This window comes from Sprattus sprattus (assembly GCF_963457725.1).
Source record: "Sprattus sprattus genome assembly, chromosome: 3".
Lineage (NCBI taxonomy): Eukaryota > Metazoa > Chordata > Actinopteri > Clupeiformes > Clupeidae > Sprattus > Sprattus sprattus.
Window position 1 is genome coordinate 3787242 of NC_137922.1, and position 15742 is coordinate 3802983.

At 42.0% G+C, this 15742-nt stretch overlaps 1 protein-coding gene across 2 annotated transcripts; it reads right to left on the minus strand.

Annotated features, from left to right (window-relative positions):
* Nucleotides 1–1491: 1491 nt before the first annotated feature.
* Nucleotides 1492–14690, minus strand: dusp27 (dual specificity phosphatase 27). Of its 2 annotated transcripts, none has more exons than XM_080834076.1 (6): nt 14579–14690; nt 9028–9152; nt 7910–8049; nt 5761–5992; nt 5257–5474; nt 1492–4733 (listed from the first exon to the last, which is right to left on the minus strand). In XM_080834076.1, exons 2-6 carry the CDS (start codon nt 9129–9131, stop codon nt 2110–2112), a joined length of 3318 nt encoding a protein of 1105 aa, XP_080690202.1. In that variant the 5' UTR covers nt 9132–9152; nt 14579–14690; the 3' UTR covers nt 1492–2109. The 2 variants fall into 2 exon arrangements, with proteins under 2 accessions (XP_080690202.1, XP_080690203.1); XM_080834077.1 differs by having other exon boundaries at nt 9028–9217; nt 14579–14680.
* Nucleotides 14691–15742: the final 1052 nt, after the last annotated feature.

Consider the following 15742-nt stretch of genomic DNA (forward strand, 5'->3'; position numbering starts at 1 on the left):
GAGTAACTTGGTTTTATAACGTCCTATAAATTAATCTGGGTGGCATATGGTCATGTGAAGTACAGATAAAAACCCATGTTAATCCTGCTAGTCATCCACTATATTCATTACATAGGTTTGTATTCTGGGTTGGAAATTCCACAAACAACTTATACAGCTTTGTAGTAAGAGGTGTAAACTTTGATGTCAGCAAGTATATTGCTGAAATAGTTTAACGCAAATTTCATGTTAACCCTGCGCAAGTATTGCCTTAAGCTTTTCTTTTCTGTGACTGATTTAATACCTAGGGTTAGGGTTAGGGTTAGGGTTAGGGTTAGGGTATGTGTATGTGTATGTGTATTGTGTTGGAAAAATCTGGTCCTTTGTTTTTTTACCTTAATAATTAAACCTTCAGCTGAATAAAAGCTTAACCATGAAATGTTTCTGTTTTTTTTCTTCTCTAAAAGGATACAATAAAACCATGACTAAAATGATGGTAATCTATGGAACTAGAACAAAGTCTTTTTCAGTGCAGATTTGTTTTTTTTACGTTGTAAGTCTTTTTTTTATGTCATACTTTTCCAACGTACTGTCTCAGTTTAAGCATGGAAAGGGTATTGTTTGATGATAGGGGCAAGACATGTATGTTCTGCATAGTGGCAGACAGAGACAGAGCACAACACGCCATACTCTGAACACCTCACCTTCTGGGGGAGAACACTTTTCATGGATCTCCATTGACTTTTTATTGCATTAGGTTCCTGAAACGAGCCTAAAAGCTGCAGTGTGACAGGACGCACCACCAACAAGGTAAAGAACCCAGATGCGGAAAAATTACCCTTTAAGGACATTTTTGCACTAGCCATCTGGCAGGCTGGCAGACCTCTGGTTGAGCTTGGTGGTGGTAGTTTATTTGTCTACAATAATCAATAGCTGCAGCCCTATATGCTACTGTTGAGCAATCACACTTTACATTTAGCTGCAGCCTTATATGCTACTGTTGAGCAATCACACTTTACATTTAGCTGCAGCCCTATATGCTACTGTTGAGCAATCACACTTTACATTTAGTTGCAGCCCTATATGCTACTGTTGAGCAATCACACTTTACATTTAGTTGCAGCCCTATATGCTACTGTTGAGCAATCACACTTTACATTTAGTTGCAGCCCTATATGCTACTGCTGAGCAATCACACTTTACATTTAGCTGCAGCCCTATATGCTACTGCTGAGCAATCACACTTTACATTTAGTTGCGAATGTTGAATGTTGAATGTTTGATGCCAGTAAGCGACAGAATAAAACATTTCTCCCATGGACAAATGAAATAAAAAGACCAATGTGACCCAGAGATTCATGTCCACTCCCACTGGGACTGGAGACTGTTGGGGGAGCGATACTCAAACGTGATTGATTGGATCATTTTCCAGGAAAATAAAAGAAAACAACAAGGTAGCTTAGGCTAATACAGTAACTGTGATTTAACGAAATGTCAATGAAGAGAACTATATCAAGATTTCATAAATGTTTAATACACAAACATTATAATGATGCATTTACCACTTGCATATCCCAAAGTGAAAACTTAGCAATAGGCACTTAGAGGAAATTAAGCTTTTTTGTCAAAAAAGTTTTAAATAATTCTTTACGTAAGGAAACATTTATTTATTTTTACATAGTTCAAGCACTAGTACAAGGTGCCACTCTCAGCAGAGTGAAATATCTGGGTCTGTAATGACTAAGTTTAAGTTGTGATTTACAGAGATTTTAACTTGCTTTTAAACTATGTCAATTCAATGATTCTGCCTCTCATGTCTGTCAACATCGGGGGACACCATTGAGTGCAATAATTGCGTGCTGTAACTATGCATGTGTGTGATGGTGCTGTAGTATCTGCTGGCCAATATATTTAAAAATATTTTAATTTCTTAAGGTGAAAAATACACATTCATAATTTGTACTCCTTCAGCCGGAGTAGCATTTATGAAGATGTAACAAAGTCTCCATAGAATGTTGATTTACTAGAAATGTCTCAAGTCTTCCGTAATAGTTTGTTCTGAATGCAGCTGAAGCTGTAGAAGGACACCCCTTAAACAGACCTCATTTAAAGATGAAGAGTTCTCTTGCTTTAATTGTGTGGCGCAGACTTTGATTTGGATTCCTCTTGGCTTCTCCATGCCTCCAGGACTTCATCCTCTTTCTCTTCTAGCTCTCTTTGCACTCGTTCACGACACCGTTGCCGGATTTGACTAATGAAGTCATTCAAGTTTTCTTCTTCGTCATCTACGTCTCTGCTCACGCCGGTCCCTGCAGTTACCCCGGTGTCAGTGTGCGAGTGATGAGTGTGCTCGGATCTCGTAGTCGACTCTGTGTAGGATCGCCTGCTCTGGTGACTGTAGACAGCCTCTTGTCTTGGTTGGTATTGCAGTTGTGGACTTGCACTTCTGCCGAGATCCGAGTAGTTCGAGTTAGCAGAGCGCCTAGTAGTGCTGTACTCCACCTCCTCATCGTCATCACTGGTGTGAGAGAACCTGTGTCTGGAGAGGTCATTGAATGCTGAGGACTCATCCGTGTTTCTCACTTCTCTGGTTTCATCTTCCTCCAGGGGCTCTGTCTTCCTTGCAGGTGGTCTTACATCTCTCAACCAATCGTCTATACTGCTGGCCTTGTCTCTTTCTATTCCCGAGATGTTGAGATGTCCTGAAAGTCCGTAGTCACGTTTTATTTTAGGACGAGTCGTGGTAGGAGGACTGTATCTATGTGGTGGAAAAGCATAATCCTCCTCCTCTTCATCTTCCTCTTTCGCCTTTTTCTTTTTAAACAGCGTGCTGCGCTTGTTGTCCTCCGCTATCTTCTTCTTCTCGTAAGACGCCATTGTATTTCTCATCCCCAGCTTCATCTCCTTGTCCATGGAGTCCAGCTTGTTCAGGTTGACCTGGTCCTCGAAAAGACTATACAATGGCACACTGGTGGTGGTGATCTTGTTCCTGGAGGAAGCGTTGCCATACTCTGACGAGGGCCTGGACGCTCTACCTGCGGACAGGACAGACTCTGCCCTGCCGCTGCGAGACTGAACACTCGAGTAGGATGCTCCGCTCAGCATTGACATCTTGTCGTCATCGAGACCTCGTACAGAGCCGAGGCGGGACCTTGTACCCATGCTGAGTGCTGAGCCAGCTGGGAAGGAAAGAACACTGCCCTCCATCATGTCTCCTTGTTTCTGCATAAGGGTCTCCATGACAACATTGGAAATCCAGCTCTGGATGCCAGCGAGGTTCACCATGGGCTCTCCATTTTGATTCGACATGGGAGGCATGGGAGGAAGCTGAGCCGGCTGGCCCGGTGGTTGAGAATGCAAACTGCGTGCCTGTGACTGGAGTGACGACCTTCCACTGAGCATGGAGATATTGTCATCGCCAGCGGCACTTGAAGCAGGGAAATCTCCCGCGCAGAAGGCAGAGAGTGGAATGCTGCTCCCACTCGCCTCGTCCCAGCCACAGACAGACTGACTCTCTTCCAGAGTCTTCCGTGAGCGTTCAAGTAGTTCTTCCCGACGCTGCCTCCGCTTAGCGGTGGCGCTGTCTTCACCACGGCACATCTCCAAGAGCTCATCCTTATTCTCCTCACCATACTTCTTCTGCTGCTTCCTCTTCCAGGTTTGATAGGCTGTCACGTTCACATCCTCAAGGGAAGGTGCTGGTACTTCCCCGTCGCCCTCTAGTGGCCCAGCACCACTGATTACACTCCCCGTGTCAGACTCCGTTTCTTTTTTATTCCAGCCATACTGAAGACGTTTGACCCTCCAGCGCTCTAAGGGTGTCAGCGTCTCTTTATTTTTCTTGCAGAAGTTATAAAGGGAGCTAGAGTCTGACATTAAACTCTCCAGATCATCGTCTATTTTTTTTTGCCTGCTGTTTTTACCACTTTTTTCTCTTTCTGTATCATCAGACGCCTCCTTGTCTCTGGCCTGGCATGGACCAGCAGCTTGCTCCTCAATTTCTTTCAGATGCTGCCTCCACATTTCTGAGTAGCTGCTGCAACTCGCTGTGGATCCGGACTCAGAGGCAGGGCCTTGTGATCGTTTCTTCAGTATTTCTTTCATGACACGAACGTCCTCGCTGGTCACACTCTCCAGGTCTTCTGGCCTCAACGGAAGCTTCCCTTCATTCGCGAGAGATTCCATATCATCTCCGCACTCACTCATCAGCTGTGCCTCCCACCAATCATCGCTTTGATACTTCTCATTCCGTTTCTGCCACTCCCGGATCACTGAATTAATGTCATCATCATCATCATCATCATCCTCTCCTCCTTTCCCTGGCAGTTCAGGGTTATCTCTCGACCTGCTGGCATCGACTCCATTGTGAGCTGCCTGAAGGCCTGCTCTTAGTGCCGCAGCAGACGATGCCACACTACTCATTACACTGGCACAGTCTTCCTCCTCTTCCATCATGATGGAGTGGGCCTTGACTCCCATGACACTCTCTTCCTCGTCCTCATCCATGTGGGCACGAGTGTCAATGACAGAGCACTGACTTAGTGTCTCGTTTTCTTCATCGTCACGCTCCTCTTGAAGATTTTCATTCAGTTGGCGCAGCTGTTTAATGAAGCCCTCGTTGGGGTTAATGGCTCGCTTCTTTCTGAGCTCCATCAGAGCTTCCATGATGGTCATGTCCTGGAAGATCATGAGGTAGGCAGTCACGAGGACTGCTGAACGACTCACACCCATCATGGAGTCCACCAATACTTTACCTTAAAGACACACAAACACACAATGAATGAATGGTGGTGCTGATACTGAAGAGTGTGTGCTATAATTCACCTGCCTAAGAGTGTGTGCTATAATTCAACTGTCTAAGAGTGTGTGCTATAATTCACCTGCATGTAGCCTAAAGGGGTTCGCTTCTATCAGTAAGTTGATTTTCTTTTGAACTAGCCATCCGAAGGACGTTGCAAACCTTACACTTTGGGCATATAAATCGCCTTATACAACATATGCTACTTAAAGTTTTTTGTCCCACAAATGTTACCCTAACAGCAAACTACAGATATAAACTTGCACCACTTCAAGCCAACTATGCACAGTCCCAAATGGCTTTGTGATTGTCATCACGAATTGAAATGTGCTCAGACAAGCTTGGAGATGACTGTCTAAGGATTCAGTGATTAAACAACACTGCTGCAGTAAAAGAGTGGCATACATATAGTGTGAATGTAGAACATTGCCTCACATATGCCTGTTGCATTCCACACTAGAGTAAAGATGTTCTCTTACCCCTGTGTGTCAGTAAAGCTTCATCCAGAAACTCTGCTGCTGAGCGGAAGTGAGGGGAGATGTCTGCGTCAGCAAAGTCATCCACCTCGATGCCCATGTAGGTGATGTTCATCCCTGCGTAGAACGCCTGACCCGTGTACACGCCTGTCCCATGGGCAGCATTCAGGATGTGTGTGATACCCATACGCTTCAGCCGGGACTTGTTGACTGCCACTGACCTGCACAGCAGAAACGAACATGGGATCAGTTTGACCTTTCCCCTGCCATATTGGGGCTTAGGAGAGGACAAATAAGTATAAATTCATTATTGTCTTGTCAAAGGGCATCTGTTTACAAGTAGTCTGATCTTTGTTCTGAAGGGTACAATAATGTCTAAAACAGTGGTCCATAAGTCATTAAAGTCATGTGTTGAAGTGGACAGAACAGGAGCGACCTCAGCACAACAGAATGTACACACACAGTGGAACTAAGATGCAGTGACTAGATGTTTTGAGTACGACTCACTTCTCTCCTATGAAGATGTTTGGCCACACCTCATCGACAGCATTGAGAGGAGCCTCAAGGTGATCCTTCACCAGCGCCCTCTGGATGTCCAGGACACACGGCGTGTTGTACGGACTGCGGTCGTCAATCATGTCCTTCACGCGGTTATACAAGTCTTCAACCATCAGCTGCTCGGCACTCTCCAGCATGGACTCAGGGACAGGGGTAATCTTCACCTCTTTTTTGGGCAACTCTGCGTAGAGTAAACAGCTGAATATGTTACAGTATGGGGCAACAAGCATTCACTGACAGCACCTTCAGAAATGAACTGAAATCTGTTCAACAGTAAAAAAAAGAAAAAGATTGAACTCTTTACTATTGCTATACTGTAGGCTAGTAGTGTCCATAAAATGTTTCTGTTATGTGGGTGATTCTGTGCTTATGTGGGTGATTTTGTGAATATTTTGAGTGAAATACCAAGAGGATAAACACCCAAGACATATTTCTTTATAACCTGTTTAGCTCATATTCACTAGGGGTGCCAATAATTGTGGAGGGCACTGTACATGTATTCTGATCTGATCTTTATGTAAAAACCATATACATGTATTCTAATCTGATGTTTATGTAAAACCATATACATGTATTCTGCTCTACAGGTAACTTAATTGATGCATGTGAAACTCTGACTAAAATCAAACATGAATGTGTACTAATTAATGCATTTGTATTAATTATATGTCTTTGTGTACTGAAACATGGCTTTTCTGTGTTTCTGTGTAACTTTGAGTTTTGAGTGCTGACGCCTCTTTCTCTGTGTATGTGTGTAGAAAAGTGTACCTTCTGTGTGTGTGTGTGTGTGTGTGTGTGTGTGTGTGTAAGCAAGGACTGATAAGAAGAACTAGTAGTCCTTCTTTTCAGCCTTACTGATGCATTTAGTTGCAAAAAGCATAGCAAGATGTTTCAGCTAGCCAACGTCTCCCTGCAGACCAGGCAAGCATACTGGTGTGGGGCAAGTTACCTCGCCACACCAAGTGAACCCATACTGGAGGTACGAGTCGTTATAATCGTTTCTCTTTGCTGAATTCGAATCCGATGTCTGTTTCTGTGGAGGTGGATTCACTCTCTTTAAAAATGTATCCATTGCGCGTACCTGCACTCCTCCACCTGCTGTCAATACGGAATAACGAACTAAGTCAACGAAAGAACTGTTGACGTTACGCCCTGAATCAACTGTAAACTGTTGTAACCTATTGTTGTTTGTGCTTCAAATACAATTTTAATTGATATAATAACAATACAATTAATTTTGAAATTGATATAATGTTTTTTTTAATGTCGTTAAATGATCAAGCCTTTGGCCATTCCTCGGCACCCCTGAGCGTGCGTCACGGCACCCCAGGGTGCCGCGGCATCCACTTTGAAAACCCCTGCATTAGAGGCTAGTCGGAATGCAGTTTCTGCCCTTTCTTTCATTTTCCACGTCTGATTTATGTTTTCCATGGATCCTAATCACTTTTATCAGGTTAATCTGAAACTTTTCCCTAACACCCAAATAAATAAATAATAAATGAGCGTGTTCTCTTTCATGATCCCGCTTTCATTCTGAAGTTAAGTGCAGTGGGCATGATAAGAGAAGGGAGGATACGCACAGCTGGAGGTGCACACAGGACTGGCGCGCGCAGGAGAGAATATTGCACATAGTGTCTACTGCAAGCACATCTTTGGGGTGTTTGGAGGTCAGGTTTACATATTACACAACCACTTTGTTATACTAGCACCTCTTAGTGATCCTCGAGCTGTTTTATGAAATGCATACTATTCCATTATGACATTTTCCATTTAATGTCATATTTGTTTTTACAAAAAGACAAAAGTTCAATCTTAGATTATTTTGATGATGATGTGCACATTAGTATATACCTATCAGACACAGTATTGTATTGTTTTATATAAAAATAGTTTACAGGACAGAAAGAGGCCACCTCTACGTCTCAAGGTAGGGAAAGTTTCTCCCATGACTTAAGATAAGGTCAGGAGTAGAGCATAATGATAACTCACCCTTGTGTTTCTCCCATGACTTAAGATAAGGTCAGGAGTAGAGCACAATGATAACTCACCCTTGTGTTTCTCCCATGACTTAAGATAAGTTCAGGAAAAGATAACTCACCCTCGTTGATTATTATTTTGGCAGCTATCGAAGCGGAGAGGTTGATAGGCTCCATGAAGATACTCTCAGAGTTGGAGAATCCTGAGATCATGGAAAACCTGTCACTCATAGTGGAGAAACGGTCAGAGGCTGTGGAGAGCCTGTGGATGGTGGAAGGAAATAGGTAGAGAAAGTCAGACACTCTCCATTTTGCAGAACATCCATTGCAGGTTATACATAATTATTTCTTTAATGTAAAATTCAGCAAAAAGGTTGTGTTCTTGATTTTCAAAAATAGTAATATCACAAGATTTTACACAAATGACTCTGCATAGTTTTCTTTATTGGGACATCTGAGATTAACGCTAACATTACCAAAGAATAACAAAAAAGTATGCTTGCTCGCTACTGATTTCTAAGTGTTTGAATATGGAGTATGTGTAATCTAATGAAATGTGGTTGGCAACATGCTTAATATACATTGGACCATGTAATGTATTAAAAGCTAGCTGAGCTAGGTTTTCAAGGTTGCAAACCTCCAAGGCTTATTGGTGTACGATTTACAAGGACTGAATAAACTTTTTGACGTGATTGAATTTATTTAGAAGCTAGCCTTAGTCAGGACAGAGGAGTGGTGAAGGACACAAACACACGCCTCGCGAAACTAGTTTTTCTGTGAAACCCTACTTTGCCTGTAGGGCTAGACAACATCAGTGTATGATATGTGATGGATAGTATGTGTTAGGGCTAGACAACATCAGTGTGTGTTCTGTGATGGATAGTATGTGTTAGGGCTAGACAACATCAGTGTCTGATCTTTGATGGATAGCATGTTTTCGGACCAGACATCATCAGTATTTGATCTGTGATGGATAGCATGTGTTAGGGGTAGACAACATCAGTGTATGATCTGTGATGGATAGTATGTTTTAGGGCTAGACAACATCAGTGTATGTTCTGTGATGGATAGTATGTGTTAGGGCTAGACAACATCAGTGTGTGTTCTGTGATGGATAGTATGTGTTAGGGCTAGACAACATCAGTGTCTGATATGTGATGGATAGTATGTGTTAGGGGTAGACAACATCAGTGTATGTGTCTGTTGGATACTATAACAGGTGAAATGTGCTCATACTGACCTGCTGGGAGAAGGACAACGTAGGTAGTGGGACTGGACATTCTTCACTCTCTCCTCCTGCTCTTCATCTGTGACTGCCTGCTCATCTTTGTCTGCGGTTGCCATAGTGAAGCTGGTCTATGTCACCTGACAACAAAGCCATTTCCAATACCAATCAGCAAACAAATAGTCGAGCAAGCCTTGAAAAGTACCTATACAAGAAAATGTGTAAGCACTTCAGTTATACAGATCAGTAATACGTGGGTAGAATCATCATCAACAGCCCACAAATTGCCACAATAAAATTCCTGGTTGTCCACATTTAGATATGACCAAATATCTGTCAATAAACCCATGTTTTTGTAAAATAAAACATGGGTTTGTATTTTCTTCATTTATTGTATTTTCACCAGCATATCTTTTTCCATAAACAGAATTGAAGCTCAACATTCAACATATTAGATATCTTTGTTTCAATGACCTAATGGTTAGCATCTAATTGAGCGGGTTAACAACTCCAAATAGGCTACTCATAGTCCAAATAGTTTAGTCAACTTGTATCTGTTCTCTTTGTGTTTTATGGAGTAATACGTTTAGCTTTGTCTAGCATGGATAAACATTAGTGAGAATTCGCTTGCTTCTGCTCAAAGGTTCTTCCTGTTAAAAGGGAGTTTTTCCCTGCCACAGTCGGTTCTGTGCTCCAGGTGGTTCAGACCTTCAAATCTATGGGCAAAATCCTGAACTTGCTGAGACTGAACCCTGCTTGCAGAGGCCTGCCGGGTACAGTCCAGGGTTCCCTTGTATTTCAGTTTCAGTTTGTTTATTTGTTGAAGAGGGACAGTGTACATTAATAAACATTAACATGTAAATGCACCCAATTGTAGCCAAAAGGCTAGTTTCCATTGGCAGTCCCCCTGCCAGAGTGTTAATGGCTTAACAACTTTAAAAAGGCATTAACATACACATATGCATATATACAAACATAACATTGAAAAAATAAAAATAAGAGGATACTACAAATCTATTTTTAACAAGGTAATCAGCAGAGTGAATAGAGATACTAAATATTCAACCTGGGCCCTGTTCGGCGTAGAACTGAAGCTAAGTTAATCAATTGTCATTTTAGCACGTAAGGTTAATCTCGTTAAATGAGATCAGGGTATACTGGTCTGCCGACGGGTGATCCACGTCTTAAGCAACATGATTAGGCCAAATGTCAACCAGGCTAAACTTGCGAGTGCACGTCCTACTTCAAAAGGCAGGAAAGGTCGATCACCAAAACCATGATTTTTTTAACGGTACAATAGTCTAAACTCTAAGAAAAATAAAAAAAAGATTCTCAGCTAAGGTGACCATGAACGCGTTATGAAGAATTCAAGACCCATAATCACGGCAAAATCCAACAACCAGAGCAATACAAAAATCTGTCTATGGGCTGTGTAGGTGGCCATTTTTGGTTACTTTGTCTGATTTTGTTCTCCATGTGCTCTGTGTTTACATTTCTGCTGTGTGCTTCTGTTTACATTGTGACATGTGCTTCTGATGTTCCATGTGTCGTCTCCGCCCCTAGCCTGTCACCTGTCACTTCCTGTCATTGTTGGTTTCCCTCCAGTTTGCACCTGTTTCCCATTGTGTTTCTCGTTGTGTGTGATTGGTCCGTGTACCCTGCTCTGTCCCTGCATCTATGTCAGATCGTCTTGTTTCATGTGCGTGTTCTGGTGTACCCGGTTTGTTGTTCCTGCTTTGACTTTGCATGTAAGAGCAGAGTTATTCCATGACCTTTGACCTTTTATGTCCTGCTCTTGTGTCCTCTCCTGCTGCTCTCACACTACGGTGGTGTACTCTTTAGCCTTCATTTTCTCTAATGTTTCACAACCTGGATAATAACACTTACACTGATTAAAGAACTTAACAAGTAGCTTCTTATAGCTAGTTATGTTGAAACGAGTGACACCTCTGTATCATTTGTGAATACATTGTTGAATCTGTAATTCAAAAGCACTAGGGGGTTGAATACATCTATAAAATGGGGGGGGGGTGTCATTTGATTTGTGTTTTTGGAGCCAATCCTACCAACAAGAATTCTGATGTGTTGACGAGTCACTTATCATTCCTTTAGTTCAACAGACATCAATGCATGTAATGAATATATTTACACTGTTAAACTGTCATTGTGAGATGACTAAATATGTGACTTTGATTTGATAACAGCCCAGCACAGTTCAAAACCACTAAAGTGTAATCATTGCCATGGCCTTCACATTACTCAACTTATAGCTCTATGTGCCTAATTAAAAAGCAGTACAGCAATCTCAATCGATACGATACAGTGCCTTGTATTCACCCCCTTGGATGTTTTAACCTTGCATTGCTTTTATAAATCAATCATGGTCAATTTAAGTTGACTTTTTTCAACAATGTATTTGACAAAAAAGCCCTCTTTAAATGTCAAAGTGAAAACACAGTTATGTAAGTTAAATACAAATATGTAATGTAATATAAGTGATTGCATAAGTATTCACCCCCTTTAAAGTGACTGACCTAATACAACAGAGGTACAGCCAAGTTGGCCTAGAAGTCTCACAATTAGTGAAATGGGGATCAGTGTCTCAAGTGATTGTAGTATAATGACACCTGGAAGGTCCATTCACTGGTCAGTATTCAGTAATCAGTATTGCTGGCTACCGTTACACCATGAAGACCAAAGATCACTCCAAGCAACTCAGAGAAAAGGTTGTTGAAAAGTATAAGGTCACGGGAAGGATACAACAAAATGTCCAAGGCACTTAACATCCCCTGGAGTTCTGAAGAAGAAATGGAAGGGATATGGCACATGTGTAAAACTGCGTAGAGCAGGCTATCCTCACAAACTGAGTGACCATGCAAGATGGAGGCTAGTGAGAGAGGCCACCAAGACACCTATGACTACTCTGAAGGAGTTACAAGCTTCAGCAGCAGAGAAGGGAAAGACTCTGCTTACAACAACTGTTGCCCGGGTTCTTCACCAATCAAAGCTTAATGGAAGAGAGCCACTGTTGAAGAAAACTCATATTAAATAGTGACTAGAGTTCACCAAAAGGCAGGTGGGAGACTCCATGGTCAAGTGGAAGAAAGCTCGGTGGTCTGATGAGACCAAAGTGCAGCTTTTTGCAAGCCTCAGGCTTTTTTTGGTCCAGCTGCCAAGTCATGAGCCATCATCTCACAGGGAGACGACATCACCTCACTGGGAGACGACATCACCTCACTGGGAGACGACATCACCTCACAGGGAGACGACATCATCTCACAGGGAGACAACATCACCTCACAGGGAGACATCACCTCACACAACATCACCTCACAGGGAGACGACATCACCTCACACAACATCACCTCACAGGGAGACGACATCACGACAAATATATCACTGGGAGACATCCTCATCTCACAGGGAGACGACATCATCTCACAGGGAGACGACATCATCTCACAGGAAGTAAAACATCACCTCAAACAACATCACCTCACTGGGAGACAACATCTCCTTACAGGGAGACGACATTTTGCAAAGTTCAGTTACTCATTAACAGGAATGATACATAAATTTGGATTCTTTGAATTCTCCCAGGAGGCAGAAATGCAAAATCTAGGTTTAATGTAGCGAACGCTGAAATAGCGACTGATTCCAAAACAAAAACTTGTTGGGAAGTCAAAAGGGCAGGTGTCTAAGAACCAGAAAACCAAGGAAGCTGTTGCATTATATTCTGAATCGAAGGACGAACTCGATTCACCTCACAAAGCAAAAGGTTTTATTTTCTGTTTGTTTTCTTTGACTTTTTTTTTCAACAGTTTTATCAAGTTAACAAATCAAAAGAAGATCTAGGCCTACCACTTGAGAATGAGGGGTGAGGAGTGTGTGTGTGTGCGCGTGTGTGGTGGAGGCTTGGATGAATGGAGTTGCTTCATCAAACATGTTGGTCACCAGCCACCACTGCACACAACACTACCAGTAAGTGCTTATTTGGTCACGGCGATATTATTAACAAAGAGGACATCAGCTGTGGAATGTGCTCCGAGAGTTTATCAAGAAGAGGCTTCAAGTCAGCTAGCAACTTCATTAGACATCTTTAAAGGCATCCTAATTATGAGTAGGACCATATGCAGTCTTCACAGAAGCTTCCGGCAACAACTATGTGTGGGCTGTGTGTACATGAGCAAGCCTCTAAGCAGTCCTGGAGAAAGATGAAGCCCCCAAGGGCAGTGACTGCTGAGAGCTTTAGAGAGCCCGCCACTGGTGCACTGCCCTACAAAGCAAAAAGGCAGTAACTGCACAGAGCACTAAACTGAGAAAAATGACCTTAAAGTTATCTTGTTGTCCAGCCCAAGTAGTTGTAGGTAGATTATTGGACATGAGGCAGTATTGTTACACCATATAACCTTATTCTTTTCAGATATTAGTCATTTTATTTTTTTGGTATTTTACCCCCTTACAGTAATGGCGTTTACTGCTTTTTTGCTTTGCTTTACTAGCAGTTTTTGTAGTTACTGTACAAACACCCAACAATTTTCTCCAAAACGACATACATTTGAGATGAGATGTTTTGTTACATGACAAAGAATGTTTTGAATGTTACGAAAAACACAATAACTAATTTTCGCCAAAAAATGCAGTTACTGCCTTTTTGCTTTGTAGGGCAGTGCAGGTTTGGTTGAATTTAAACTAGTGCATTAGTACATTCTATGTTGATAGGCAATGTACGCTTTAGAGGGCATTTCTTTTTCTTAATAGCCAATAAACAACATTAAATTAAAGTTTTAAACATGTAAATGGTGTTTATAACAGTTCCTTATAAAATGCAAATGTATTAACAGTAGGTCTCACACAGACATCAGGTAGGCTAATGGTATTGGGGAGTAGCATACTCAAATGGGAAGGCCTACTCAGTACTTGTACCCGATCAGAGAAAATGGTATCGGGGCACCCCTAGCTTTATTAGTTTTAAATCAAATAACAAATATTAAATAAACACAGAACACATCCTGTGTTGAATCACTGATAACTGCATGCGATCCCACTGAAATACATGCACAAGGCCATCTGGCTATGAACCATGTTTGTTAAAAAACAACATACACAAACATTCAATCAAAACCCATCAATTAATTTGAGCTCCGTCAATAGGCTAGCCTACAGCATCATTCTGGAGATCAGAAAGTTTGAAACCCAATCAAAGTTTGAAATCCAATGACGGCACACTTTTGAATTAAACTTTTAAGCAAAAATCGATTTCATTTTAACATCCTACCCCCTTAAAAACTATTTTCGTTATACACCACTTTGAATACTTCTTTTTTCTGTGTGCCTCCATTTTGTATTTGTAACTGCACTCCTGCCTGTGTATCTATACATAGCCTCAGACACAGCTGTGAAGAGCCTTCAGGAACACCAGAGTGACAGCTGAAAGAGTGACTGATAGTGAGAGGAAAAAGAGAACATTATGACTTTACTTTAGCACCTCAATCTAAATCGTCTACCCGAATGTTGTCCTCCTTACAGACGAGTGTGTTCATAGAGTACCGCCACATACACTTACCTGTTAATATGTGTTGAGTTCCTCTAGGTTCTGAATGCAGGACATGGAGGGTGGCGTTTAGCAGGAGCCAGAAATGTCCTCTCACTCAAGAGACCCCGCTCATGGCCCCGCCCCCTGACACACGACACCTCTGTGACATCAGGGCTCTCACAAGGGTTCAAAAAAGTATAAGGCTGGCTGTTACTAAGAGAACTGAGAACAATAAGTTGAGATAAGTCCACAGAGCTCACACACATAAAGGTCTGCTGTGCTGAAGACTGTAGTGTGTGTGTAAGGATTTACTTTACCCGCAAATCATTAGTGATGAATCATTAGTGTTCAAAATTAAGTCCACATTTCTGCTCTTTGCATTTACATTAGAGTTCTGAGAGATCTAGCTGGATGGAGCAATTAGAAATTAATTCTTCTTGTGGTTTACCACCACATGCCTTAATGCCTTAAATATACAGGATCTCAGTTTTTCTTCCATCGATTATGGGTGTAATTGAACCACTTTACTATGCAAAACAGGTTTGTATGTTTTACCATAAAGCAGTGCATCTGAATAGGCTTTTTCATTGTAGATGTAGCGATGGCAGAGCGTGACTGAACAGAAGTTGTAGGGGCTACAATATAGGAGCTACTGTGACCAAAATGTAGCTGCCACCATTTGATAACAGCTCCAGATGCTACTCTCTTTAGCTCTGGATAGAACCCATTTGCTGTGTTTCCAGTGTTTAACTGGTTAAATCATGTAAACTGGTGATATCTGCTCACTCTTTGGCTGGTGTTACCTCCCTCTTTGGCCGAGGTGCATGGCCGCAGACACCTTTGTTGGCAAATATGTTTTTTGTCAGTTTTTGAATGATCAGATTGCATGTGGCCAGTGCCTATAAACTGCAACATGAATGATGCCTTCAAAACAACATAATTCAAACTTAATGGAAATAGCCACTGCGGGGTTTTGAACCCGGGCATGCTTTCAAAAGGTGTGGACTAGGAGCCTGATGTCTAATGGCCTGCCCGTCTGTTCTGCCATTATTATAGGACTTAATTCCAGTTCACAAATGTGTTTGTATTGTGTTCTCAAAAAACAACCATGTTAACGTGTGTGAGTAAGTTTAACACAGCTGACTATGATTTTTGGTGACCATAAACTCTCCCTTCATCAGAGAGGTGAAGTTG

Bases quoted from the DNA above. Each gene is read 5' to 3' on its own strand.
- dusp27 (XM_080834076.1), bottom strand. From the start codon at position 9,131: ATGGCAACCGCAGACAAAGATGAGCAGGCAGTCACAGATGAAGAGCAG. The intron at 8,050-9,027 runs GTCAGTATGAGC...CACCATCCACAG, and splicing joins CGTTGTCCTTCTCCCAGCAG to GCTCTCCACAGCCTCTGACC. The intron at 5,993-7,909 runs GTGAGTTATCTT...TACTCTACGCAG, and splicing joins CAAAATAATAATCAACGAGG to AGTTGCCCAAAAAAGAGGTG.